The sequence below is a fragment of the Pseudozyma hubeiensis genome (genome assembly GCF_000403515.1).
Source record: "Pseudozyma hubeiensis SY62 DNA, scaffold: PHS11, whole genome shotgun sequence".
Taxonomy (NCBI): Eukaryota; Fungi; Basidiomycota; class Ustilaginomycetes; order Ustilaginales; family Ustilaginaceae; genus Pseudozyma; species Pseudozyma hubeiensis.
The window spans coordinates 16,545-42,712 of NW_012133793.1; the positions used below are offsets into that span (position 1 = coordinate 16,545).

Consider the following 26,168-nt stretch of genomic DNA (forward strand, 5'->3'; position numbering starts at 1 on the left):
AGCACAGCAGCTGCAACATTCAACGCTGCCACGCCGGCTTGTTCGACATGCGACTGCGACGAGGTGAGGCAGCACCGCCCGCGCCCGGCCCTCCAGGCCCCGATGCGCCGCCCATCGCTGGACTGGTAGGCGAATACTGCGGCGATGTCGGCGAATATTGAGGCGAAGCGGGCGAGTACTGTGGAGACGTCGGCGAGAAGGCTGGCGAAGCCGGAGAATACTGCGGTGAGGTGGGCGAGTAGGCGGGTGACGTCGGGCTGAAGCCCTTGACCCCACCTCGTCCAGCCATGGCAGGCGACGTGGGCGAGTATACAGGCGAGGTCGGCGTGTAGGCGGGACTGGCCGGACTGTAGTTCGGGCTGGTGGGCGAGAACTTAGGCGACGCAGGCGAGTATTGAGGGCTTGTCGCGGCACCATAGCGACCCATAGGACTCGTCGGACTCATGCGCGGGCTCGTAGGCGAATAGCCTGCTCCTGCCGGACTCGAAGGCGAGTAGTTCGGCGAGGCTGGGCTGTAGCTCGGCGATGTCGGCGAATACGACGGGCTGGTGGCGCCGCCAAAGATGCGCGGAGATGTCGGGCTGTAAGCTGGCGAGGTAGCGCCCATGCCGTTGTTGCCGGTCCAGGGACTCATGCCGCCAAGAGCACCTGCCGGCGAGGTGGCGTAGCCGGGCGAGGTGGGCACGTACCCTGGCGAGACGGGCGAGAAACCGTAGCCGGCGGGACTTTGTGCTCCCAAAGGCGTGCGCATAGGACTCGTTCCGGAAAGCAGATAGTCGTTATAGCCTCCCTCGTCGCCACCGGTCTGCGCGAGGGGACTGAACATGGCCTGCTCGTGGACGCGGAAAGCATCGTCTGACGCTGGCGAGCTCGAGTCGTAAGGCGTCATGGCTCCTGGCGTCTTGCCACCCGCGGCGTCGAGCGAACGTGACGCAAGCATCGTGTCGTAGGGCAGCGCGTGGTTGACGATCGTATCCTTCAGCATGTCGAGATCCAAGTTGAGATCAAAGGCGCCCGTGCCCATAGGTGCCATCTGGCCGAGCAGGACGTTCTGAGCGACACCCTTGCAGTCATCGACATCACCCATGGACGCTGCCTCGATCAGCAGCTCGACGGTCTCCTCGAAGGTACATCGCATGAGGGCACCCTGGTTCGTACGGTTGATGCCGTGACGTGTGATGGCCATCAACGCACCTTGACTCGTCATAATGTCGCACAGCAGCGCGAGGTGGCGGTAGTTGACATACGAACCGTCAAACTCGATGACCGCGCGGGTTTCTCTTAGCAACGAGTTACGCGCGGCCTCGATACCGAAGACGCGGAAGATTTCGACTGGGTTATTGCAGCTCGTTCGGATGGCGTCGACACCTTCGACGGCGAGCACCTCGGCAAGGTTGCTTCCGTCGGTCTCGAGCACCCATTCTGAAACGGTGCGCCAATCGCCTGTAACAGGGTCAATCCTTCGAGTCTTGTTGTCCTGCTGCACAATGTAAACCTTCTTGATGCCCTTGATTCCCTTGAGATCGATCTCGGCGAGCATCTGCGAGGCGAGGTTCTTGAGGAAGATCTCCTCTTCGCCCTGTGCCTCCTTCTCGGGGTCATTGTCGACCACACGGATACGCAAGATAAGGTTCTCGGCGTTGTCTTCCGAGTGCATCACGAAGATGTCCTGCCCGAACATGGCGCTGATCTTGGAAGCCACGTCAGCCATGGTCAAGTTCTTATCGAGCATTTGAGCACGATCGAGCTCCAATCGCAACAGCCACGGCGACTGGCGCTCCAGGCTCGCCTCGACCTCTTCGTCGGGAATGGCGAAGAAGGCCTCGACGAAGTCCTTGTCGTCTTCGATGACCGTTGCCGACGGATCGGGATCGTAATGGACTTCGACGGCCGAAGTGACCGTCTGCAGCGTCGTGTGTGCGAGCGCAGTCTGGATGACTTTAGCCGACTCCTGCGATTGGCTGTACTGTCCAGTGAGGTAGACCGTCACCGACGGCGTCTTGATGTTCTCGGCGCAGTTGATGATTTCCTTGAGACGCGGCACACCGAGCGTGACGTTCTTACTCGACACACCGGCATAATGGAAGGTGTTGAGCGTCATCTGGGTAGCCGGCTCTCCGATACTCTGCGCTGCAAGCGTGCCGCACATCTCACCCGGGTTGGCAACCGAGCGAGCAAACTGGCCCTCGATCTCGCCAAGAATCCACTCCCAAGCCTCCTTGTTGATGTGGTGCTGCTCGATGACCATCTTCGAGCAGAGATACGAGCGCAAGTGGATCTTGAAGAGTAGGGTGGCGTTCATCTGCGCCTCGCGCGAGATGGGATCGTCGCCGCGAATGACGACCAGGCGGTCCAGTACGTTGCGCAGGCCAATGATGACCTCGGCGGGAGAGAGATCGGTGGCCTTTCGCTGATCGACGTGGAAGATCTGCTGCGCGTTGAGCACCAAACGCGCCACGTTCATCGGCAGCTTCACCTGCACCTGATCCGATTGGAAGATCTCGGTGCGAAGGAGTTGGCGGTCGAACTCGAGCTGAGCAAACTCTTCGTCGAGAAGGTCTTGCAGCTCCTGCGACCAGTCGCCCAGACCAGGACGAAGCGTGCCCTTCTTGAAGCCGCCGTCGTGCAGATCCACACGGAACATGTGGCGGAAGTCGGCATCGTTGAGCTTCAAGGTCAGCAGCGTCTGCGTTTCGACCTGTGCACCGTCAATGCCATCTTCGCCGTAAGCGAACTGGATGACGTTGTTGGTCGAGTTTCGCACCGTGCCATCATAGCAGACCATGACGTCCTCGAGCGCCTTGACCAAACGACGCTGGATGTAACCTGTCTCGGCCGTCTTGACAGCGGTGTCGATGAGACCTTCTCGACCTGCCATGGCGTGGAAGAAGAACTCTTGCGCGGTGAGACCACGCAGATAGGAGTTCTCGACGAAGCCACGGCTCTCGGGCGTGAAGTCATCCTTGGTGAAGTGCGGGAGACTGCGGTGGCGGAAGCCGAACGGAATTCGCTTTCCTTCGACGGACTGTTGACCGACACAGGCCGACATCTGCGAAATGTTGATGAATGAACCTTTAGATCCGGACACCACCATCTGCTTGACGGCGTTGAAGTCGGGCAGACTGGCCTCGGCGTGATTGCCGACGTCGTCACGCGCCTGGTTGAGCACACGGTTGACGTTGGCCTCGAAGGATTCTCGCAGCGTCATACCAGCCTCGACCTTGAGCCAATCGTGCCTGGCGTACTTGATATAGTCCATGACGGCCGCCTTGGCTGCGGCAATGGTCTGGTTGATGCTGTCCGTGGTGGCTTTGTCCGCCACCGTGTCGCCGATACCGATAGAGAACCCGTTGTGTAGCAGCCAAAAGTTGACGACACGCTGAACTCCGGAAAAGAAGCGCTTGCAGACGACGGGACCCTTCTCTCGGAAGATGATATGGATGAGACCGCCGGCTGAGGCACCGACGACCTTCTTGTTGATAACGCCGTACATTATCTCGCCGTTCTCGATGTAGACACCGTCGTCCTTGAGGAAGTTGTTCTTCAAGCCCTTATCCTTATCCAAGAACACGTTGATACCCTTTGGGATGCACATCGACAGGATCTGCTTACCAGACCAGTACGGCTTCGGTTTGAGGATACAGGGCATGGGCACGACACCATCCCAGTCGGCCACCCACAGCAGTACCTGCTGCACCTGGTGGTAATCGAGCAGACAGTCTCGCAGCGAGAACTTGCGGATACCGCAAAGAGTGTCTTGCACGATGCCCATGACAGGCTTGTTGGCCTGTGGCGAAACGATCTGCCGAGGCACCCATGCAATCTGCGAGAGTTCGGCACGGGTCTCTTCGCTCTGCGGAACATGCAAGTTCATCTCGTCACCGTCGAAATCGGCGTTGTAGGGAGGCGTGACACTGAGGTTGAGTCGGAAGGTGGAGTAGTCCATCAGCTTGATGCGATGCGACATCATGGACATCTTGTGCAGAGAGGGCTGACGGTTGAAGAGAATGTAATCGCCATCCTTGAGGTGACGCTCCACGATCCATCCGGGCTGAAGCGCCATGTCGCTTCGCCTGTTGTACTTCAGGTCGATACGCTCACCCGTGTCGCGGATGACGTACTTGGCACCAGGGTAGTCGTTCGGGCCGTTGCGCACCAGCTCCGATAGCCATGCCCTGTTGTATGGAGTGACTCGCTCTGGATAGGTGAGGTTACGCGCGATCGACTTGGGCACACCAACCTCGTCGAGCTCGAGAAGCGGATCACCTGTGATGACCGTTCGCGCCGAGAAGTTGACACGCTTGCCCATCAGGTTTCCACGCAGACGGCCTTCCTTGCCCTTCAGACGCGCGCGGATCGACTTAATCGGCCTACCGCTCGACTGCATAGCTTGAGGTTGTCCTGCGATGTCGTTGTCCATGAACGTCGCGCAGTGAAATTGGAGCAGCTGCTCGAAGTCGGCCAAGATGTGCGCCGGCGTACCTTCCTGCTCCATCTTCTTGAGCGTGGCGTTGGCGCGAATGACGTCGGCGAGCTTGTAGGTCAAGTCGTCCTCTCCTCCATCTTGGACGGAGGGACGGACGGGGGGTGGTGGAACGGGCAGGACGGTCAAGACCATCCAATCGGGACGTGCGTTGTCTTCCGAGAGACCGAGAGTGGCGATGTCTTCGCTCGACATCTTTTTCAGAATGGTATGTGCCTCCGAAGCGGGCAAAGGTCGCTTCTCGGCTTGGGCAATCGCATTCTCCTCGCCGTCTTCGTCCTCACCCTTGCCCTTCTTCCACTGGGTGAAGAGCTTGAGACCCTCGCGACGGATGTTGGGTTGGATGCGACCACATCCGCCGTGACCGGGTCTGTTGTTCTCCTCGAAACCCATGTCGTCGTCCTCCTTGGGTTCGTCGGCCTCGCAAATCATCTTCTTTGAGCAGTACTCCCAAACGCGCTGGAAACGTCGCTTCCTGCTACCGCGGGTCGCTTTGACGATCTGATCGAAGATTGGGTCCGTGACGACGTCCGCTTTGAGCTTTCCGCAATGAAAACAGACGCACTCGAGGATCTTCTTGACCTTGCCGAGGTAGCCGATGTGGAAGACGGGCTTCGCGAGATCAATGTGACCAAAGTGGCCCGGACATTCCTGGTGGCCTTCACCGCAGGTCTGGCACTTGTAATTTCTGTCGAGCGTGCCGAGGCGTGGGTCGGAAAGACCGCCGATCCTGGGCTTGCCAGCCTCATCCTTAATCTCGGGGACCTCGACCTTGCACACCGAGATGGCTCTCTGTGGAACGCGACGGGCGAAGGGGCCAAAGCAAAAGGTGAGTAGACAGCAGGCAGGAGAAGAAGGGGGAGCAGGACAAATCGGAATCCGTCAGCATGGTGCACTTTTTTTAGCAGCGGCAATCTGGACGCAAACATCGTAAACACCTTCTCGCCCAACCCACGAATGCTTCGATAAAACACTAAGAAGGGAAAGGAGGTGACGGGATGGGTGCGAACGAGATACCTACAATCTCTTCTGGGCTCAAAATACCGAACTGCACCTCGCGCACAGGGCGAATGGGTGCAGTGGAATGAGCGAAAGATTGTCCTGCCTGAGCGCTCATGGTGCAGTTGAGATCGTCGTCTTCGTTTTACTCGGATGCTAGAACCGACGGACAAGCTGACGAAGATGGCACGGTGTCGAGTGGTATGAGTGGCCGATCGTTGTACAACTAGGTTGGCGATTAGCGCTTTTGATCGTGATGGCAGCAGTGATAGGCTCAAGGGGCGAAATGTGTCGAGGAACCAGGGGCGTCGCAAAGGCGAAGGTGCCAAGCCAGAGAATGATTCCGTTTAGACGAGTCCGGTGTCACGCCGCGAACGCAGACAAAGGTGGCTGTCCACGACGATGAGATGCGTGCAATTTAGATGCTGGGCATGTATGGATATGAATGACCCGGTGAGAGGTGAAGGATGCAAGGTCGAATAGCAGTCGAGGCTAGGCGCGGGTTGCGAAGAAGAGCGTCGCAAGAAGCAGATGCTCTGGCGACCGACTGCAATGGGGAGAGCTGCACACCAATTGCTGATGGCAGTCTTAAGCCGATGTTGTCGGTGCGGTAGATTGTGTCGTAAGGAGTGTAAAAGAGAGATGCTGCACTCGGCGCGGAAACGTCGAAGCTGATTGCTACTTTCGAGTTGCGGTGGTGACCAAAAAAGACGAACACGATGCTGAGAAGGATGAAGGATGAAGATGGAAGGATGCGGGATGACGGTGACGAAGGGGATGAGGTGGTGGTGGCGAGGAGAATCAGATGGCGGCGGGATGGCGAGTCCAATTGACGGACCCCGACGACGACAGCGACGGCGACGAAAGAGAAGCGCGACAGGCCAAGGCGAAGGAGCGCATCTCGAGCCTTCCAATTTCTCGTTTCTGTGTCGTCCGGATGGACAGAAGGGCAGAAGACTGGCAGCAGAGACACAGAGCGCCTCGACGGCGCGCATTTTCGATTAACTGACTAACTGACTGACTGAGCGGCATCGAGTACTGCTGCTGCTGAGCAACTGGGCGCGCGCTCTCTCTGTTTCTGCCTGCCAAATCAGCAGGATGCTGTTGACTGAGCAGCAGTAGCGCAGCAGCAGAAATCGTCCCAATTTGGGCGAAATACGTGATCGATTTCACAAAGTATGTCATGAGCAGTGTTGGCTCGCCAGGACCTAACACTACGGCTTCGCCGCTGCCGAGTCCGAGGGACGCCTGGTCGGTCGGTCGGTCAATTCTCCTCTCTGATCTGGAACTGGCTGGACTGGGCTGAGCTGCAAGCCGGCCAAGCTCTGACGCTGATGCACAGCTTCATCACCTCGACACTGACCGCAGAGGCCCACTTCAGAAACACACACGCGCCGAAGCGAGACCCTCGATACCCCAGTCCCGCTTGCATTCGCACCGACCCTTTTCCTGTCCTCTCTTGCTCTTTCTCGTCCTCCGTCATCCGACCCAATCACCCTCAGCATCCGTCACGCTCAAAAGTGCTCCGAGCTCTAGATCTGTATCGGTGTTAAGGTCCAAGGCGATTGCCACGCCACCGCGCCACACGCAGCTCGCAGATCGCCAGCGACTCTTCCCCACATCCGCTTTCCACTCGAATCTGATCGCACATCATGTCGGCACTGTGGTCCGGATGGGGCGCAGACGCCTTTACCGAGCAGGTCGAGAAGGCTACCTCGGAACTGCTGCCCGTCGGCTCAGAAGACATCGCCCTCAACCTCGAGATCTGCGACCAGGTGCGTGCAAAACAGGTCCCAGCCAAGCAGGCTATGCAGGTCCTCAAGCGCCGCGTCAGCCACAAGAACCCCAACGTCGTTCTCCTTGCTCTTGGACTCACAGATATTTGCATCAAGAATGGCGGCGACCACTTCCTCCAGGAAGTCGCATCGCGCGAGTTTATGGACAACCTCGTCTCCGTCCTTCGCAATCCATCCGGCGTCAACAACGACGTCAAGAACAAAGCCCTCGGCCTCATCCAAAACTGGTCCCAGATCGCGCAGGCAAAGCCTTCCCACATGAGCTACATCACCGACATCTACAAGCAGCTCAAGAGCGATGACAATCTCGATTTTCCTCCTCTCGATCCCAACGCCACCGCAGCAGCAGCCCTTGTCGAAACCCTCACTGCGCCAGAGTGGGTTGACGGCGAAGTATGCATGCGTTGCCGTACCGCCTTCACTACTTTCAATCGTAAGCATCACTGTCGCAACTGCGGCAACGTCTTCTGTCAGCAATGCTCCAGTCACAATATGGCACTGCCCTGGTTCGGCATCGGTCAAGACGTGCGTGTCTGCGACGGCTGCTTTGCTCGAAAGGGGCCTCCCAAGAACGCTGCCAAGCTCTCACGCTCCAAGAGTGCCAGCTCTTCCTCTCCGTCAGCCTCCAGCAAGCACGTCCCAACCGGGCGCGGTGCATCATCGTCCTCGTCGCACCAACGCTCTGCCACCGTCGGCAGCAAGTCCAAGCGCAACGCTCGCCAAAAGGAGGAGGACGACATTGCACTCGCCATCAAGCTCTCACTCGAGGCATCGGGTCAAGGTGCAGCTCAAGCTTCGCGTCCCGACACTTTCGCCACCCCTAGTCAACCCTCTGCTGCATCCTCTACCGCGCAGAAAGCTCCCAACGGCCGTGTGCTTGAAGGCACCGACGCCGACGATGACCCCGATCTGGCTGCTGCTATCGCTGCCAGCCTGCGCGACTGGGCACCTCCGCAGCCAAGTGCTCCCCTCGGTCTCAACGACACCGCGGGTGTTGTACCGACTTCCGCAACTTATGCCAACGAATCCGCAAGCTCGAATCTGCCCTTGCCGCCCTCGCTCGACTTGGCACCACAAGATGTCGACAACATTCTCACCTTTTCCCAGACCGTCCGAGCGCAGCAGGCGCACAATCAGCGCAGCGGCATGGTAGGTGCGCTTCTACCACCATCGGTACAAACAGCGTATGAGAGAGCATCCTCGTCAAGGCCACGCATGGCTCGCAACCTCGAAGAAGGCCATCGTCGTCACAATGTGCTGGTTTCGATGCACGATAAGCTCACCGAGGCGGTGCGTCTCTACGACCATTTGCTCGATGCTCAGATGACACGTCCTGCCCAGAGCTACGTTCCGAATGGCTATGCACAGGCCGACTATCGCACCTCTGCACACCAGGGCTACGGATATGGATACGAACAGTCTACACCATCACATGAATCCGCATACGCAGCCCAGCATACCGCATCTTCCTCCCTTTACCCACAAGCACCGCAGATCCACGCCGATCCACGGGCAGATCCCCAAGGTACGCCTGCCCAGTGGCATCCGCAGCAGCACCAGCAGCTGCAGTATCAACAGCAAACTTATCGACAAGACCCACAGCAATACGCGACTCAACCTTCTCAGCCGCCATTCGCGCCACACCAAACCCACCAGCAGCAGCACCTACAGCAGCATCCAGATCAGCAATACCACCACTTCACGGCACCACAGTCAGCTAACAGCTACTCGAACGGCGTCTACTCCGATCCGAACCAAGCGCTGTCGCCAGCGCCTGCAGCAGCTTCGGCGCAGTACGCACCTTATGACTACTCGAGCGCACCGATTGGCGGCGCTTCTGATCCACAGGCAAATGGCGCTGCATGGACGGTCGGAGTTGGCTATGCTGAAGTCAACGGAGCGCCGAGCATGCCATCTGCAGGACCGCCAGGAGCGCTCGGTTCAGGCCCTCTCTCGGTGCGGACAGAGGGCATCATGAGTGGTGCACCATCCAATGTCTCGGCGGTGGCGCCCCCCGAAGCGTCCGAGGCGATAGATGATAGTCAAGGTGACGAATCGCGCTCGTCTCGTTTGTCAGCAGACGCGTCGCTTTCGAGCCGCAACGGATGGACCAAGGTGCCCATCCAAGCAGTCGGGGCGCTTGCGCAGCAACCGAGCCCAACCTCGCATGTTGAGCCCGCCTTGCAGCATCAACAGCCGCAGCCGCAGCAATACCAGCAGCATCCTCCGCAGCAGCAGCGACAACAGCAAGCGCCTGTCAAGGCTGATACGAGCTGTCTGCCTCTGTTCCCGGTAGCGCCTCATCCGGACAATGGATTTGGAGCAGATAGGAACGGGGCGGAGGCTGAAGCGACGTCGCCCTATGCGAACGCGCCCTCGTCGGCGGGTATGTGGCAGAGCTCGGCTGGCAAGAGTCCGGCGGGGGCTAACGCGGCGGCTACGGAATCGCCGTTGATCGAATTCTGAAGGTCTTTCGGGCCAATCTAGCTAAGTTGATGTTTTTGGAATGCAGCCGTTTTGTCTGTTCTGACGTGCTTGTGGCTTGGATCGTCTGATCCGTGCGTGTTCGAGGGACAGTGTTCGGAAGTGATCCGATTCGTGGGAGCGCATGAACGTTCAACAAGACAAAACGAACTCTCACGCAGGCAGACGAGCACACTTCCAAAGACGATGCATGCAACGAGATATGAAGATTATGGTGTACGTGAGACACTCGCTAGTACTACAAGGGAAAGGGGGGAATATGAACCGTTGAAGGGCAAGACAGGGGAGACACAGGAGAAGGCCAGCCATTTTTGAAGAGGAACGAGATGAGGGATGCGCGAGGAGAAGTAGAACGAACGATGCGTGATGAACGCGGATAGGACTCGAAAGGCCAAAAGAAAGATGATGCTAGTCTATGAGAAGCAAGGCGCGCAGGTGTTGTCTACCGGGCGCGAGCTGGTCGCTTACCAGCCGCGATCAGCGAGACGACCGCCCTTGATGTCCTTGGTGATGTTGAGACCAACCATGGCCTCACCGAGATTCTCCGAGACGGCGGCGAGCTTGGCGGGATCGTTGTAGTGGGTGACAGCCTCGACGATGGCGCGTGCACGCTGGGCGGGGTTGTTGCCCTTGAAGATACCCGAACCGACGAATACACCGTCGCTGCCGAGCTGCATCATGAGCGCAGCGTCGGCGGGGGTAGCGATACCACCGGCGGCAAAGTTGACGACGGGAAGACGCTTCAAACGAGCGGTCTCCTTGAGAAGGTGGAAGGGAGCCTGGATGTCCTTGGCGTACGCGTAGAGCTCCTCGTCGCTCATGGACGAGACGCGCTTGATCTCGCCCTGGATGGTGCGCTGGTGACGGACAGCCTCTACAACATTTCCGGTACCGGCCTCACCCTTTGTTCGGATCATGGCGGCACCCTCCGAGATACGTCGGAGCGCTTCGCCGAGGTTCTTGGCACCGCAGACGAAGGGAACCTTGAAGTTGTGCTTGTTGATGTGGTGCTGGTCGTCGGCAGGGGTGAGCACCTCGGACTCGTCAATGTAGTCGACGCCGATAGCCTGGAGGATCTGGGCCTCGACGATGTGGCCGATTCGTACCTTGGCCATGCAAGGGACGGTGGTGGTCTCCTGGATCTCCTTGATCATGGCAGGGTCCGACATGCGGGCGACGCCACCCTCGACACGGATGTCAGCGGGAATCTTCTCGAGCGCCATGACGGCACAGGCACCGGCGTCCTCGGCGATGCGTGCCTGCTCAGCGTTGACGACGTCCATGATGACACCGCCCTTGAGCATCTGAGCGAGACCGGACTTGACACCGAAAGTGCCAAGGTTGGCATCGCTCTTGGGGGCAGAGCTGTTGGTGCGGGCGGGGGCAGCAGCGGCGCCGTTGCCGTTAGTGGCGGGCAGAATGGTTGGGTTTTCGGCGGACATTATCGAATGATGCGGTATGCGTGGAGAGAAGAGGGAAGAGGGGCAGGATGTGCGAAGTTGATAAGTGATGTAGGTCGGACGGTGGGGAGGGATCTCGTCAGGTTGACTCGACGAGAAGAAAGCGAGCGAGTCGAGGGCGACAGGCTGAGCTTAACTTATTACGCTTTTTTTCTAAAGGTTAGCCGACGCTGGGCTGGGCGGACTCGAGTTGCGCCACCCTAGCGCTTTGGGCTCTCATGGCTGATGACAACTCGGCTGCCCTTGGCAAGGAACAAAAATGCAAGAAAACGAGATTTGGAAAGAAAGGGTCGGGAACCTAATCTTCCAGCTTGGCTCGAGCGGTTTCATGTAAGCCGAATGAAAAGTGCAGTTGACCCCGCTCTGGTTGCTCCCTGCAGGATTGGACGGGAGACTTGCTGCCGGGGTAGAGGCCGCAACGTGCTGAGAGCAGACGAAAAGCGTGGCCGGCTACTGCACTCGAGTAAGTGCGGCCAATCACGTTTGGTGAAGCCTCCGCGAGACAATCAATTCAATTGCCGCGAGAGAAGAACATAAAAAGTCTGAAGTGCCGAACTTCTCGCCTTCGGAGCGGCTTAGTCGGCGACCCGCCAGAGCCGCAAGCCCAGAGTCTCTTAATGCAGAGCCAAGAGAAATCTCGCTGTTACCTGCGTCGAAGGCTTTTTCTTTTTCCTTTTCAGTTCTTCGCATGAACAGAAGCGACAGGAAGCGAGCCAAGTAAAGCTCCTTCCCCAACGCAACCAAGGGACTCGGTGGTGTTCCATTCAACGATACACTCACCTGCTCCATAAGAGGTCAGCCATCACTTTGCCGTATGAGACCGAGGGCAGATACAGACTGGGCACATTGAAAGTGAGGCTGATCAGTGGGGGACGCAGTCGAGCGCAGCACTGCATGCATGCTTTGTCAATCGCGAGAAGCGGCCGCTGAAAGTGACTGAGCTACGGTCGGAGCACCCGCTCTGACTCGAATGACATGAAATATTCCTTGGTCAGAAGGTGTGACTACTGCAGCTGAGTGACAACTCGACGGGGTCTTGCCGAAGAGGCTCCGCTCCCGGGTACGGCGATACGCTGCAGTTCTTTCGGCTGCAGGTCCGTTCCGAGCATAAGATTCGACGTCGTTGCATTGACGGCACGGACGCTCCGCTTGCTGTGCGTCCCGGATAGGTACTTCGTAGATTCCAGATTCCAATTTAGCGATCAGGCCTTATTTGTCAGCATGACAGATTGCAATATCACGTGGGTCCGCATCCCGGGCCTGGCCGGTGACAGCATCCCTGGCAAAATGTCGCGCGAGAAAAGTCACGTCAATCCAAAATCTCGACATTTGTCAGAAATCAGCGGAAAAGTCGAGTGTGCTGATCACCAAGCCTGTCCAATCCGCGCCGTCTCAATTGGCGTTAGTTAGACGCTCTGCCTGGCTACGGTTGGTAATTCGCATTTTGGAATTTCTTCCACTCTGGACCGCGCGATTGAGGCGAGGCAGCTTGGTCGAATTGGTCGCTCGCTATCCCGAAGCTCGAGGCTGGATGAGCTTGGGCGAGCTGGAGTTTGATCGTCACCAACACCGTCCCTGCCGACCTCCTTTGTTTTCTTCCACCTCCTCTTCACATACCATCGGGACCGTCAACCAACCTCTTCTCCTCATCATGGCCGCTCCCGTTGCTCGCGGCGCCTTCCGCAAGGCCGTCAACCTTCCGTACGTACTCTCAGTTCTCGCATCGCATCGCATCCCCAGCCACATTGTGCCATCTTCTCGCTCTCGGATCTGCTGCCTCTTCAACACCGACTATGGAAGCTCTCGGCACGCTAAGGGGCATGACAACAACCGACCCTTTGATGCGACATTGCAAGTCGCACACGCAGATTGCAGATGGCCATGATTAGACCAGCGACAGACGGTTCAACACGGATACGCCGAATTGCTTGCGATCCTCAACACTCTTTGCCCCTTCTTTGATCGCATCCAGGTAATGATCTTGCAGACGCTGACCCGAATCTTCTCATTCCTACCTTGCCTTGCACATTCTTTCACCCTTCATCCACGCCGTTTCCGCCCTTGCAACCCCCGCCGCAATACACACCGAATCACTGTCGTCATCTCTACCAATCATTCTCCGCATTACCACTTGGCTCATCTGCATCGACATTTGCTACTCTTCACATCGCTGGATCATCATACGACTCCCTTCACTTGTGCGTATACGCTCCATGGCCACCTGTAGTCCCACTGCGGCCACTGCCTACAACGGCACCCCGGTTGCCGCCGGCATCAACTTTGCCGTCCGTGCTCCCGCCGACCCCCACGCTCACGGCCATGGCCCTTCCCTCCGATCTGATCCTAACCAGGTTCCTAAATGGTCTACCCAACTTCGCAACTCCAACGGTGTCCTCAGCGCACGAACTGGCGTCAATGGTGAGTGTCACGATATGTCCTGAGATGCAGCATCCCACGTCGTCCAAGCCATGGCCACAGAAGGCTCGAAAAGCTCGATGCACCTCTTTGCGAACCGTCTCGATTTACCTTCTGTAGCGGTCCTGCTAGACGTGCTTTGCCTAGCACAGACGTTCAGGTGGAAAGCAACTTCTGCCGCAGATCTTCGATTGGCCGACACGGGATGTTTGCATTTCAAAAGCTATGACCGACCACCATCAACATGGCTGACATCCCTATTCTTTGACTTTTATCTCCAACAGCCCTCCCCACCATTGGCCAGCCCCGTTACATGTCGTCCTCGTCGCGAAGCCTCCAGGCTACTCAGCCTGACCAGGTCCCCGACTTCTCCGGTTACCGCACCAAGAGCACCGACAGCAACAAGGCTTTCTCCTACTTCATGGTCGGCTCAATGGGTTTGATCGCCGCTTCGGGTGCCAAGGCTACCGTGTCAGACTTCCTTGCCTCGATGGGTGCTTCGTCAGATGTGCTTGCGCTCGCCAAGGTCGAGGTGGACATGAACTCGATCCCCGAAGGCAAGAATGCCATCATCAAGTGGCGTGGTAAGCCCGTCTTCGTCCGTCACCGCACCAAGGACGAGATCGACGAGGCCAACGCCGTCGACATCTCCAAGCTTCGTGACCCACAGAAGGACTCGGACCGTGCCAAGCGACCAGAGTGGCTCGTCATGCTTGGTGTCTGCACCCACCTGGGTTGTGTACCCATCGGTGAGGCCGGTGACTACGGTGGATGGTACTGCCCTTGCCACGGTTCGCACTACGACATCTCCGGCCGTGCCCGCAAGGGTCCCGCCCCGCTCAACCTCGAGGTGCCCGAGTACGACTTCAACGATGGCGAGAACAAGCTCATCATTGGTTAGATTTCCTTTCTTGTCTGCACTTTGTCTTCTCGGTAAAATTCAACCTATCGATCAGGAGCGATCTTGTGTTTAGCCCGTGAAGACGCCGGCTTTTCGAAACTGGCTCTCTCGATCCTGTTTGTTAGCATCGTCGTTATCGAGTGTCGACAGCTTTCTCGTGTGCGGCTATCGCACATGACGTCTCATCCAGTCATCGGCACGCAGAACGTTCGTGTCTGCCATCTGAGGATGCTGCTCGACTAGCTTGGTATTCAATCCGACACTTCGAGTCCGAGAGACGCGTGAGAGGTGTGCCGTAAAATTCGGAACTGCTTTGCTGCCTCATAAATTTCACGGGTGAGCTCACAGACCAACACTTGCACAACCGTCACGCACGCGCTCTGGTTTTTGGTGTTGGTCACCTCGAACTCCCGGATTGCCCTTTGATCATTCACCACCTCCTCAAGCATTTACTCAAGCACGCTCCGGAGCACATCGACTGCGATCGAGCAACGCTATCTCTTCACAGCTCGCCCGCTCGTCGTTCGGCAGCGTCGGCATGCACCATCACGTCTGCGCTCCGCTTCCAAGCTTAGCTGGCCACCGCGAGGTCTGAGCGTTACAGTCGCTGCAGGCCGCAGCCAGCCCAATGGCGGCTCCCAGGACGCCCGCAGCGGCGCCGCAACCCCTTCATCTGCATTCTCGTGTCAGAGTTTCCAACCTCGGCCATGGAGAAGTGCTCTTCGTCGGTCAGACCTCCTTTGCACCCGGTGTCTGGGTTGGTATCGAGCTCGATGAGCAGAATGGCAAGAACAACGGCTCCGTCCAAGGCAAACGCTACTTTGAATGCGAAGATGGCTATGGTGTATTCGTCCGCTCCAGTCAAGTACACGTTCTGTCGCCAGAGGAGGAGATGCACAGCATAGACGACGACCCCGCTCCTCAACCACCAACACCTGCCGCAAGAGCAACACGTCCCGCCAACACAGCCACGCCTTCTGCTGCTACAGCTGCTCGTCTGAGTCCGCGCAAGAGCGTCGCGCCTACACCAGCTCGAACGCCAGCCGCCAGAACCAGTCTTGCACCCACCGCCCCGCCTTCCGCCGCAAGGCGAACCAGCACTACAAGCGTCGGCAGCAGCGTATCGTCAGCGTCAGCGTCACGCCCACCGACCTCAGCCAGTATTACATCACGCACGTCATCACCCATCAAGCCGCCGTCCGGCGTACGCTCCCCTGTCAAAGCGCAGGCTCCTGTTCGCGTCTCTGCGGCCTCTAGCGGGACCCGGTCAGCAGCTTCGAGTTCACTCTCAACCAGAACCGGCCCGCCGAGCACGCCTGTCGCAGCGGCACGTACGCTGCGCACCGCTCCTACAAGCGCCAGAACGCCAGCAACTATCGCCGGCGTCACACGAACAGCGCCAAGAGCCGCTCCCGCACTATCAGCATCGGCCAAGCCGCAGACGCCGTCAGCTGCCAGAGCAGGTCTTCGCCCGGTTCCCGCCAGTCGGCCTTCCATGGTTTCCGGCGCTTCCCGTACAGCTACGTCGAGCCCCAGCGTAGCATCGACGTCTCGCCTCGGTGCAGCACGTGCAGCCGCAGCATCTGCTCCCATCTCTCGAGCTGGCAGCTCGCAAGGCCCGTCACGTCTCGGTCCGAGAAGCTCCGCAGGCAGCGCCGTCAGCTCGGGTCGCACAAGCGCGTCCCAGCGTCTGCAAGACCCTGACGACGATGATGCAGACTATCTGCTCCAAGGTGAAGAGGCCAGTCAAGACGATCTCCCCACGTTTTCGGATGCAGGCGATGTCGAAGACGATGCAGACCAGACCATCGATGCCGAAGCCGGCGCAGACTCCACGTTGCGCTCTACCAAGTTGCTCAACAAATCGACACGCGACTTCATGAATCTCGTCGAGCCATCATCTTCGACCGCAGCGCTGCGGTCTTCTGCAGAATTCGGCGCCCTTCAAAAGGAAGCTGAGGAGCTGCGGGCCAAACTGCGCGTCATCGAGAAGAAGCGCGACGATGACCGCTCCCGTATAGCCGAGCTCGAACAGCTCAAAGAAAGTGCCGAGCTCTCAATCTCTGCAGCGCCCAAGCTCACCGCCAAAGTGCAAGAGTTGCAGGCCGAGCTCAAAGATCTCAAGAAGCTCGAAAAGGATTGGGCCATCGAAAAGGACGACTTTGAGCGCCAGCTATCAGGAGTCAATGATGAGCTCGAGTCGTTGACTCTGGACCGCGAGATGGCCGAGGAAAAGGCCGAGACGGCTCTTCTCGAGGCGCAGGAGCATCTCATGTCGCTCGAAGCTGCCAACGCCAAGATTCGAGCCTTGGAGAAGGACATGAATCCGCACCTCTTGCGTCGGAGCGCTGCCGCGGGAGAAGGAGCTGGCGACGACGACGCAGACGAGGGCGCAGCGCATTCTGCTGCTTCAGATCTGTTGCAGCGCGAAAACGATCAGCTGCGTCGAGTCCTTCGTGATCTGCGCGACCGCTCCAACGAGACCGAAGGAGAGCATCGCCGCAAGATCGTCGAGCTCGAACGGGAAAACACCGAGCTGATCGAGCTCAACGCCACCAACGACTCGCTTCTGCCGGAATTGGAAAATGCAGAGTCTATGATCGAAGACCTCAAGCTGCAGCTCGACGACGCTCTCGGTGCCCAAGATTTGGTCGAGCAGCTCACCGAGCGCAATCTGCAACTTAGCGACCTCGTCAAGAAGCTTCGCGACGAGATCGAGGAGCACGAAACCATTGCAGAGATCAACAATGAGCTCGAGGAGCAACACACCATCAACGAAAAAGAACTCCGCGATGAGATCGATATGTCCGAGTCACGCATTCGTGACCTGCTTGCGCGCAACGAAGCGCTCGAGAATACTGCGGTCGATTACCAGAACACCTTTGGTCAGTTCCGCGACCTCGTGTCGAACCTCCAGAGCGAGCTGGAAGCTGCCAAAGCAGAGCAAGCCGAGTATGGCAGCGGTGCCGGTGCCGGTCGCAAAGACTTGGCGGACCAGGCGATGCTCAATCTCAACCTCAAGCTCCAGTCAAGTGCGCTCAAGAGTCAGGCAAAGACTGTCGATCTCGAGCTTGGACGACTGCAGGCGGCGCAAGCCACTTCGCATCTCGAGATGGTCCGATCGTACCTGCCCGGCGCCTACTTCGAAGCAGACGCCGACGCTGTCAACTGCCTGCTCTTTTTCCGTCGTATGGCTGCCAAATCGGATCTGATCAAGACCATCGTCGAGACCAATCACGATATTCAGGAGAGCCTTTCGGGTATTGTTCCGGAGGCCATGGTCGGCGTGTGCCAGATGCGACACTCGATTGCGCATTTCACTGCGCTTTCTCGCCAGATTGCTGCAGTGCTGCGTCTAGCACCTACCGAGGTCTTCCTTCGAGGTGGACGCATGTACCGAGAGAACATGGCCATCGAACGCAAGGTGGATGCCTTTATCGCAGCACTACGACGTGAGGAACTCAAGGAGCAGGAATGCGGTCTCGAATTTGGCAGGTTCGTCAAACAGTTTGAAGACTTTTCCATGGCTTTGGGAGGAGAGGAGAATGACAGCGACCTGTCTGCCAAAGAAGTCGGGTCTGCCAACTTGATCGATCACGACCTCGACACGCTCATCGCGGCACTCGGATACGCCAAACAGCAGCTCGCGCAGCTCTATGCCGACGACGATGTCGAATGGGACATGGGAGGTAAGAACATCGAGGATGATGTGTTTGACCCGATGCAGGAGCTCATCAATCGCATCCGCAACACCAAGGTGCTGACGCGCAAGGTGCTGCGCAGGCTCCTGAGCCTAGCCGAAAACGACGAGGCGGTGCGGATGGAGGCGATCATGGCCCTCCCGCCGCTGGGCCGGGCCACATCACAGCTGGTGACGTTCGCCACGCAGCTTTCAAGGTCGATCTCCGCATACGTCGCCGAGGTGCGATCGTCCAAGGCAGCATTCGAGATTTCCAAGGTGGTCGAGATGGTGGCAGAGGCGACCGAAGAAGGGCTCGGCAAGCCGGATGTCAGCTTGTGGTCCGGCCCGCTGTCGTCGACTTCTCACCTATCGAACACCGTGCAGACGGTCCTCACGGCTATCGTCGAGCAGGACAACGTCATTCGCATCGACGGTCCTGGGCCTTGGCTTGCGCGTGCGGTCGACATCAAGACGCAAGCGGCGCAGAACCCGGAACTCGACCGCCAGGTGACCAAGCTGAGCGAAGACGCGCGCGACCTGCTGCGGCAGGTCAAGGCAAGGGACCAAGCGCTGCAGGAGGGCTCGATCAAGATCGAACGACTGCAGAAGCAGCTCGAGAAGTCCAAAGCGCAGGTGGACGAGCACAGCGATGTGCGTTCGACGCTCGCAGAGACGCAGCGTCAGGCGAAGGCGTACCAGGACGCCAACGATGCGCTGCAGAGCGAGATCGAGGTGCTGCAAAAGGATCACGATCGGCTCAAGGCTCAGCTCGCTGCTGCTCCGGCGGACGCGCTCGCGGCCAATTTATCCGGGGCAACTGGCGACGGCATCGTTGCAGGCGCTGGCCGTGCGCTCCAAGACGGCGGCCTCGACGCTGGCGCAAGCTACAGCAGCCTCGAAACGTCCTACCTCGTGGACCAGCTGGAAGCCCTCAAAGGCGCGCTCAAACACCTTCGCAACGAGAACGCCACTCTCAAGGGCAGCGCCTTCTTGCATCAGATAGAAGCGTTACCCGCGCTCGTACGTCGATCCCAACTTGCTGTCGCAACCAAGAGCGGCGACGAAAGCGATACGAAGAAGCCCGGGGAGCCTGTCAAGCGTGCGCCCCGGAAAGCCGTCACGAGCGGCGGATCGGTTCGTGCAGAGGCCAAGCAGCTGTACAACACCGCGCTTACGACGTTGGCGCTGTCGAGCGTGGTTGATCTGACGCCGCTGAGCGCGAAACCGACAGCGGGAGCTGGTAGCGACAAGTCAAAGGTCGAGAGCAGAGGTGGAGCGGTACGACCCTGGTTGCCGTATCACAAGCAGCCGGAAGTCCAGTTGGAGCAGCAGACACAGACGAGGCTCAAGCTGTCGAAGCAGTTGGCGGCTCTGACGGAGCGGTTGGCGCCTGCGGTGGGGCCGCTGCCTGCTCCGAGGTTGGCGATGCGGACTGTTTCCACGTAAGAATAGAAATGGTTGCATTGCTGCCTGAAGAGAGAAGGAGCGTGAGATTGCGTGTGCTGGAAATGCGGTGAGATATGCGAGTGACTGTGGCAGAAGAGTGAAGGGGGAGAGATGTGGGATGGAGATCACGCCGAGATGGGCTCGGATGACGGTTTATCTGGCTTGGCACCGTTCGCGGCGTTGGACGACCTGCCGCGCTTCCTCCTATTCTTCGATTCTCCGTTCGCTCCGCCACCGGTAGCTTGTTCTTCGCTTTGCGCCTTGTTCTCCTCCTTCGCCGCTGGGCTCTCCTTTGTACTTTCAGAGGCTTCTACGGTGCCGCTCTTGTTTCCGTTCTGTCGTCTGCGTTTCCTCCTCGCTCCATCAGCGGTCGGAGAACCCTCGCCTTTCTCAGCGCTTGGCTTTGTCGCTTCGAACCTAGCTCGTGCAGCCGCTCGCTGTTTCTGCTTTTTGAGCTCTTGTTCTCGTTTCAGCTTGTCCTCCATGCTGAGCTTGGGGTTCTTGGACTTTCGGACCGACAGCGGGTTTGGTGCTTTTCGCTTCCTCCTCCTTGAGCTACTCTCCTCCTTAGCCTCGCCCTCCGCTCCCTCAGCCTTCTCGCCGTCTTCCGCATCCTCGTCAGCACCAACGATGTCCACTTCCACCTTGGGCTGGTTCTTCAACAGCCCAGCTTCGCTAGCTGGCAGGCTCAGCTTCTCGTCCTCCCGCTCATCGATCTTGCTCTTTGTCAGCGGGCTCATTGGTTCCAGTACCATAACGGCTTGCGTAAAATGCATCATCGGCACACCCACCACTGCCAGCCTCAGATCCCTTCTGAGCTCTCCCTGTTCGCTTGCTACCATGTACCTGTGCTTGTTGTTCTCGCCAACGCATTCTTTGATGCAACGCTGTGGGTCGATGGCTTCTCGATGATTGCACATCCTACGTTCCCATTGCTTTGCCATGTCGACGGTGGATTGTGCTTCTTTGCCGAGCGCGTAGAGTGCCTGCATGCAGCACTGAGTGATGAGGGGTTTGATCTTCTTGGACTGGAGGACGTTGCCGAACTGTTGAAGCGGGTTGGAGATCTTGTAGCGAGTGAGGGCGAGCGAGAAGGTGTCGTCGATGAGGAGTTGGTAGGGCTCGCGGAAACCGAATTGGAGCGAGTATGCGTGGAGCATCTTGCGGTAAATCTTGGCTCGTCGCTGCCTCATCTTGTATGAATGATCCTCAATGTGTGAGGGATGGGGGATGGGTTGTAAGTGGGAAGCGTGGAGGTAAAGGATCAATGGTTGTGGCTGAAGCAGGGTCAGGGCAGAGGTTTGGAAGAAGAGCCGAAAAACAAGGGTCCTGGAAACTTTTTTCTTCTCGGCGGTTACAGCTGAGAATGGTGGAGGCGAAATTTTCCGGTTGAGCATTGAAATGGCGCACTTTCTCGGCCTGAATTTCCTTTCCAATTTTGCAGTCATTTGTTTCTTTCTTGATCTGGACAAGCTGGTTTCGTGTGTCTCTGCGGTGTCCAAACTTCCGCTCAGTTTACTGTAAGTGTTAGCGCCGATCTGGTCACATCCTGTATTTTAGCTTTGACTGCGTCGTCACTGTCATCAACTTCTGCATTGACCGCCCCCACCGAGCAAACAAACAATCGAGCTCAGAACGGTGGCCATAAGCCCACTTATCATCGTAAATGCAATGTCAGACGAGACTGCAGCTGCATCATAAGATCGCTCAGTGTGGGCTTGAAGAAATGGCCAGATCTCATCATGAATCCAGCTACTGTATTGAAGAGCCTTGGCAGGAGCTTTGACAAGGTCGACGGTTGGAGTCTTGGACCTGTCACCGATGTCCGCCTCGCCGTTTCGGGTGACATCCGAACAGACGAATGGATGATTCATTCAGCATCCGTGCTGAGCTTACTGCATCGCCGCGGCTACCCCGAATCGCCACTCTTGTGACAGTCTTACACAGGATTTGTGACGCTCGAAAAGGTGACAGGTTCACTCACTCAAAGTCAGTATTGCCGCGGAGAATAGAACTCTCATTCCGTATCGGGCCGTCTTGAGGGTTTACGAACGCACAGTGATGAGCTCATGGTCACACCAAGTGGAACGCGCCCACCCACGACGTGATCCCGGCTGATACTGGCTGTACAGTATCTTCGAAAATGCAACGGTATCATTGTTTGCTTGGTCCCACCTTGACATCGACAAGCCAGCGGCAGACCGTCTTGGCAGCTTCCCGAAGCTTGTCGTTCCTTTGACACCGTACTGTTGCTTTGCTTCACAAACTTGTCCCCTGCAAAAGCTCGAATCGAGCTCTCCTGATTATTCGTAGCTCCTTGTCCTTCGCACCTCAACAACTTTCGTGCTTCTCTCGGCTTCACCTTCATCATTTCAGTCTAAAAGCTCGAATGACGATACGTCGTAGGGAGCAGCTGAAGATGGTCCCGTCTTTTGTCAAAAGAGAAGGACCAGACGAGTCCGCTAGAAGGTCTCGTGTCGACGACACTGATCCCAGCATCATCTTCTCTCCCGGTTCCTCGCCCTACCAGGACCCAGCAGAATCCTTATGGACTGTCATTCACAATCCTCTGGCGCTCAACAGCTCTGCGGTCATGACCAACCGCTCTGATGCGCACCTCTCCTTCCAGTTCCCTGGCGAATCTCTTGCGCTAGGTCTCCTTTACAAAGCGAACGGCACGAGTCTCACCGTGACCATCGACAACGGCAGCTCGTTCCCCTTCCAAGTCACTACGGCTGAAGCTACTGCATCTGCTCCAAACGGTAATCTCGAAGCTCTGCAAAAGAAGATCTTTCATATAGATCACCTTGCCTGTACAAATCATACGGCAACCCTAAGCCCGTCCCCTATCCCTGGCGGCCAAGGAGCCGACCCAAACCAGACCTCTGTCTACTTCGACGGCTTCAGCTTCGCATCTGCCGACGACCTTGCAGCTTGTGCAGCTGATCGTACTCCTTCGTCTGTGCCCTCTTCGAGCACTGAGACTCCCTCTCCTACAGACACCGGCGGCCAGACGTCAACGGCATCAGCTACATCGGACGATTCCGCCATGCTGTACGCCGGTATCGGGGCTGGTGCTGCCGTCTTTGCCGTCATTCTTGCCATCCTCTTGGTGCGATGTTTTTGCGGAAGAAAACGTCGTCAAGCGTCTGCTGTTGATCCGATCGACCGAAGCTATCGACCCGCACGCAAGCAGACAAGCGACAAGACAGTCGTTTTCCCTTTGTCTGTTCCGCCAAGCCCAGCAACACCGCCGGAGCCTGTCTTCAGACCTAGAGGCATCCATGCACTGGCACAGGACGACTCGTTCACCAGTGTGCATTGTGTTGCTCGACCCAGTACTATGGAAAGTGCCTCGGCGAGTTCAGTCTTCCCACTGTTACCTGTAAGGCCGGCGGACCACCCTAGCGAGGCCGAGGCCGTATCTTTCATCACGGGAAGCGCACTGACGAGGCTTCCGCAGCATCCGATGAAAGAGACAAGGAAAGTTCGGAACAGCGGCAGGAGAATCTCTTACGGCAAGGCGAGGGACGTATTGCTTCCTTCTGTCAATTACCAATTTGACTGCACCCACCCATCGACTTTCCATGGTGAGCATGTACTCCAGTATATGCCTCATAATAGAACCGCGCCACACACTCCTCGACATTCCAACTCTGCCACGAACAAAGCGCTCTCTCCGAACAAGTCTCCACGTCGCCCGAAAACCACCTCTGCTGTTGACCGCCTGCGCACGCAAGCAACCCAGCTGGACATCCAGCGTCCGCTCTCGCCCTTCGATCGCTCCCGTCCCGCCACCAGCTCCAACACCAACCTCCATCAACACAGCTGGCGACAACCCCGCCTCGCCACCGCACCGGCTGACCCCACTCATGCCCGATTCAGACGCAACTCGGTCGACTCCGGCGATACGCACTGGTCGCGGGCTTCTGCCGACGCCGATACATCGCCAGCCAACCAGGAGAAAGACTGGTCCAAAGGCGAGATGGAGACCGTGAAAGTCGAAAAGACGACGGATAGCGAAGCAGAGATGTGGATCAGCAAGGCCCAGGCGATCGCGCAGAACAGAAAGAGGAGAAAGTCGACAGATGGCACTGGGAGCGCGCCAAAGCGTCCACCGAAGTCGCCACATCGGCCGTCGACCGGTCAGGCTGCACCTCCGCCCATGTCGTACCAGCCGTTTACGATCGGTTGACATCGACCGCAAGATTCTTTCCCACACGTGAAGGACAATCCTGTTACCGACTTTGACAGTGTTTGACGGTAACGACCTCAAAGTACTGGCCTGTAAGACGCATCGAGTGCATGACATTCATTTTCTCCCCTTCTTCACATTCTTGCCGTAAATGACATCCATTTGCCCGAACGGTAGCATTACACTAGCCCCGCTGATATGTACAGATCTATCGAGCGAAATCACCTCCAAACTCCAACGCCACGCGATCCTCCAACCTCACCTCTGCTACCGTCTTCCATCCCAGCCCGTCCCCCTCCTTGCCCCCGCCTCCCAACCAAAACTCCCCCGTCCTCCGCACCCACCCCACTGGATCCCTAACCACGCTCCCCATCGCCCCTATCAACCCGTCCCTTTCTCTTAGACGCACCTTCGCACTGCACCTGTAGCTGTGATGACAATATCCAGCTTCCCACCCACCTTTCCTCGGACCTGGAATTTGGGTCGCGAAACTTCTCTCTTCGCCCTCGACCTCTATTGTTGCCCACCTGGTGGCTGTCCACAGATCCAGCTTGAAGGTCTTTTCTTGGAAGTTGCGGTACATCCTCAGACCCGGTCCGTACGTCACTTTTCCGCCGGAAGAAGAGATCGACATCTTCGGAGCGATCGCTGTTGGAGGAGCGAAATCCCACTCGTAATGCTTCCCATCGACTTTCACCCTGATCCCGACCAGAAACGCCGTAAGACCTAGAATCGATCCCCCCGCCAGGGACAACCTACAGCTCGCACCCTCCCTCGTCCGAGAGTGTGGAAGCGAAGGGTCCGGAAGAGGTGATGCAGCATGAATCCACATCCAACCATCCGGAAATGCCTGACCCCAATTCTTCTCGACGTGCAACAGTGCTCTGCCTGCAGCAACGGCGTTTTCCAACTCCAAATCGTCGTTGGTGGTGGATGTGAGGTGTTCGAGCGAGAACATGCATGGTGCGGATGAGGAGTGGACGTACCAGTGGAGCGGGAGGAGCGGGCCGAGGTGTTGGATGAGTCCTTCCGGTCCTCGTGATCCCATTGGGAGGGAAGAGGAGGATTGCCAGGGTGAGAATTTGGTGCTTCTCAACCGAACGCGTGTGCTGACTTGTTTGCTGCTCTGGCAACGATCCGGATTGCAAAGTGTCAAGTCGACGGCGAGATTGCCGTCCACGGATACTTCGAAGAAGCCTGAAGAATTGTCTTGCAGAGCGTCAGAGAGATCGATTCGGAAGGGTTGTGGTGAAAAGGGCGAAGCTCTGGGACCGACTTTGAGCTGCCAGGACGGAATGTATTTGATGACCTCGAAGCTTTGTAGGTCCTTCTTTACCGAAGCATTCGCTGGTAGCCTCTCTGCATTACCATTAATCACCTTGGCGGCAGACGCGTTGTGCAGCGCATCGTACAGCGCCTCTTCTTCGCCGTGAACGATCCACCTCAGGTAGATGCATATTCTCTGATCAATCGGTGCTGATTGCAATTCGCAGACTACGAGGATCATATCTCCTGGAGAGGATGTCGGAAGCGATGTTCTTGGATCCCAAGCGTTGTTGACGGTGTGATCCGACGGTGCGGGTCGTGGAAGAAGCGATTCTGGAGAGGCAAAGACCGGGTCGATGTCTGTGAGCATGGTCTTGGGCGAAATTTGTTCGTATGAAGGGGTGAAGCGGATCGGAGCCGCAATGCGAGAAGCTCTGCGTGATGCAGGTGTGGGAGATTCCGGCACATCGGCGGACGAGGATGAAGATGAGGAGGACGTGCTCGACGACCGTGGTTTACGTCGTCCAATTCGTTGTGGAGAGCTCGAGGATGGTTCGCCGTTGCGAGATTTCGACGCCAGACGTGGTATACGAGACGGCGAAGCTTTTGCACGACCTTGAGCTACGTTCTTTGTCCTACTCGACGAAAGGTTAGGCCTGTGTGAAGTGGATTGAGATCGACCCGAATGCGACTCGAGGCGGACGAAGAAGCCTTCGAACTCGGAACCTACTCGGTGGGTCGGTGGGAATGGATCTTGCGCCAGCGGCAAGACCTTCGAAAGCAGAGAGCCGAGCATCGTGAACGGATCTACTTTCGCCAAGGTCATATGGAACGTATGGTGAGGTTGGTGAGGATGCATGCGAAGCGGATGGTTCAGACCTCGCAAAGTGCGGAGAGGGCCTAGTCGGAAGACGGGAATGTGGAGGAAGTGCGGGGAGGGAAAAACATAACATTTTGGAAACGGACCGCAAAATTGACCGAATCAATCAAGAAATCGGCGAATTTGGCTTATTTAGAAGAAAGTGAAGCAACGCTGCACGA

At 57.5% G+C, this 26,168-nt stretch overlaps 12 protein-coding genes across 12 annotated transcripts; 6 read left to right on the top strand and 6 right to left on the bottom strand.

The window, feature by feature from the left end:
* Positions 1–19: 19 nt before the first annotated feature.
* On the bottom strand, positions 20–5,600 carry PHSY_000806 (hypothetical protein; the record flags this gene model as incomplete). The annotated part of the gene is made up of 2 exons (XM_012331439.1): positions 20–5,275; positions 5,505–5,600. 2 exons carry the CDS (start codon positions 5,598–5,600, stop codon positions 20–22), a joined length of 5,352 nt encoding a protein of 1,783 aa, XP_012186829.1.
* A 683-nt stretch (positions 5,601–6,283) lies between these two features.
* On the bottom strand, positions 6,284–6,667 carry PHSY_000807 (gelsolin repeat protein; the record flags this gene model as incomplete). The annotated part of the gene is made up of 1 exon (XM_012331440.1): positions 6,284–6,667. The coding sequence occupies one exon, from the start codon at positions 6,665–6,667 to the stop codon at positions 6,284–6,286; it is 384 nt and encodes a 127-aa protein (XP_012186830.1).
* Positions 6,668–6,696: 29 nt separating this feature from the next.
* On the bottom strand, positions 6,697–6,987 carry PHSY_000808 (hypothetical protein; the record flags this gene model as incomplete). Its single annotated transcript, XM_012331441.1, has 1 exon — positions 6,697–6,987. The coding sequence occupies one exon, from the start codon at positions 6,985–6,987 to the stop codon at positions 6,697–6,699; it is 291 nt and encodes a 96-aa protein (XP_012186831.1).
* Positions 6,988–7,134: 147 nt separating this feature from the next.
* Positions 7,135–9,744, top strand: PHSY_000809 (hypothetical protein; the record flags this gene model as incomplete). Its single annotated transcript, XM_012331442.1, has 1 exon — positions 7,135–9,744. The coding sequence occupies one exon, from the start codon at positions 7,135–7,137 to the stop codon at positions 9,742–9,744; it is 2,610 nt and encodes an 869-aa protein (XP_012186832.1).
* Positions 9,745–10,226: 482 nt separating this feature from the next.
* PHSY_000810 (hypothetical protein) lies at positions 10,227–11,066 on the bottom strand (the record flags this gene model as incomplete). The annotated part of the gene is made up of 1 exon (XM_012331443.1): positions 10,227–11,066. One exon carries the CDS (start codon positions 11,064–11,066, stop codon positions 10,227–10,229), a length of 840 nt encoding a protein of 279 aa, XP_012186833.1.
* Positions 11,067–12,753: 1,687 nt separating this feature from the next.
* PHSY_000811 (likely ubiquinol cytochrome-c reductase complex component) lies at positions 12,754–14,538 on the top strand (the record flags this gene model as incomplete). Its single annotated transcript, XM_012331444.1, has 3 exons — positions 12,754–12,923; positions 13,450–13,640; positions 13,922–14,538. 3 exons carry the CDS (start codon positions 12,754–12,756, stop codon positions 14,536–14,538), a joined length of 978 nt encoding a protein of 325 aa, XP_012186834.1.
* Positions 14,539–15,166: 628 nt separating this feature from the next.
* Positions 15,167–19,666, top strand: PHSY_000812 (hypothetical protein; the record flags this gene model as incomplete). The annotated part of the gene is made up of 1 exon (XM_012331445.1): positions 15,167–19,666. One exon carries the CDS (start codon positions 15,167–15,169, stop codon positions 19,664–19,666), a length of 4,500 nt encoding a protein of 1,499 aa, XP_012186835.1.
* A 125-nt stretch (positions 19,667–19,791) lies between these two features.
* PHSY_000813 (rRNA processing protein) lies at positions 19,792–21,063 on the bottom strand (the record flags this gene model as incomplete). The annotated part of the gene is made up of 1 exon (XM_012331446.1): positions 19,792–21,063. The coding sequence occupies one exon, from the start codon at positions 21,061–21,063 to the stop codon at positions 19,792–19,794; it is 1,272 nt and encodes a 423-aa protein (XP_012186836.1).
* Positions 21,064–22,055: 992 nt separating this feature from the next.
* Positions 22,056–23,861, top strand: PHSY_000814 (hypothetical protein; the record flags this gene model as incomplete). The annotated part of the gene is made up of 1 exon (XM_012331447.1): positions 22,056–23,861. The coding sequence occupies one exon, from the start codon at positions 22,056–22,058 to the stop codon at positions 23,859–23,861; it is 1,806 nt and encodes a 601-aa protein (XP_012186837.1).
* A 43-nt stretch (positions 23,862–23,904) lies between these two features.
* Positions 23,905–25,368, bottom strand: PHSY_000815 (hypothetical protein; the record flags this gene model as incomplete). Its single annotated transcript, XM_012331448.1, has 3 exons — positions 23,905–23,951; positions 24,271–24,509; positions 24,848–25,368. 3 exons carry the CDS (start codon positions 25,366–25,368, stop codon positions 23,905–23,907), a joined length of 807 nt encoding a protein of 268 aa, XP_012186838.1.
* Positions 25,369–25,483: 115 nt separating this feature from the next.
* PHSY_000816 (hypothetical protein) lies at positions 25,484–25,747 on the top strand (the record flags this gene model as incomplete). Its single annotated transcript, XM_012331449.1, has 1 exon — positions 25,484–25,747. The coding sequence occupies one exon, from the start codon at positions 25,484–25,486 to the stop codon at positions 25,745–25,747; it is 264 nt and encodes an 87-aa protein (XP_012186839.1).
* A 65-nt stretch (positions 25,748–25,812) lies between these two features.
* On the top strand, positions 25,813–26,031 carry PHSY_000817 (hypothetical protein; the record flags this gene model as incomplete). The annotated part of the gene is made up of 1 exon (XM_012331450.1): positions 25,813–26,031. The coding sequence occupies one exon, from the start codon at positions 25,813–25,815 to the stop codon at positions 26,029–26,031; it is 219 nt and encodes a 72-aa protein (XP_012186840.1).
* Positions 26,032–26,168: the final 137 nt, after the last annotated feature.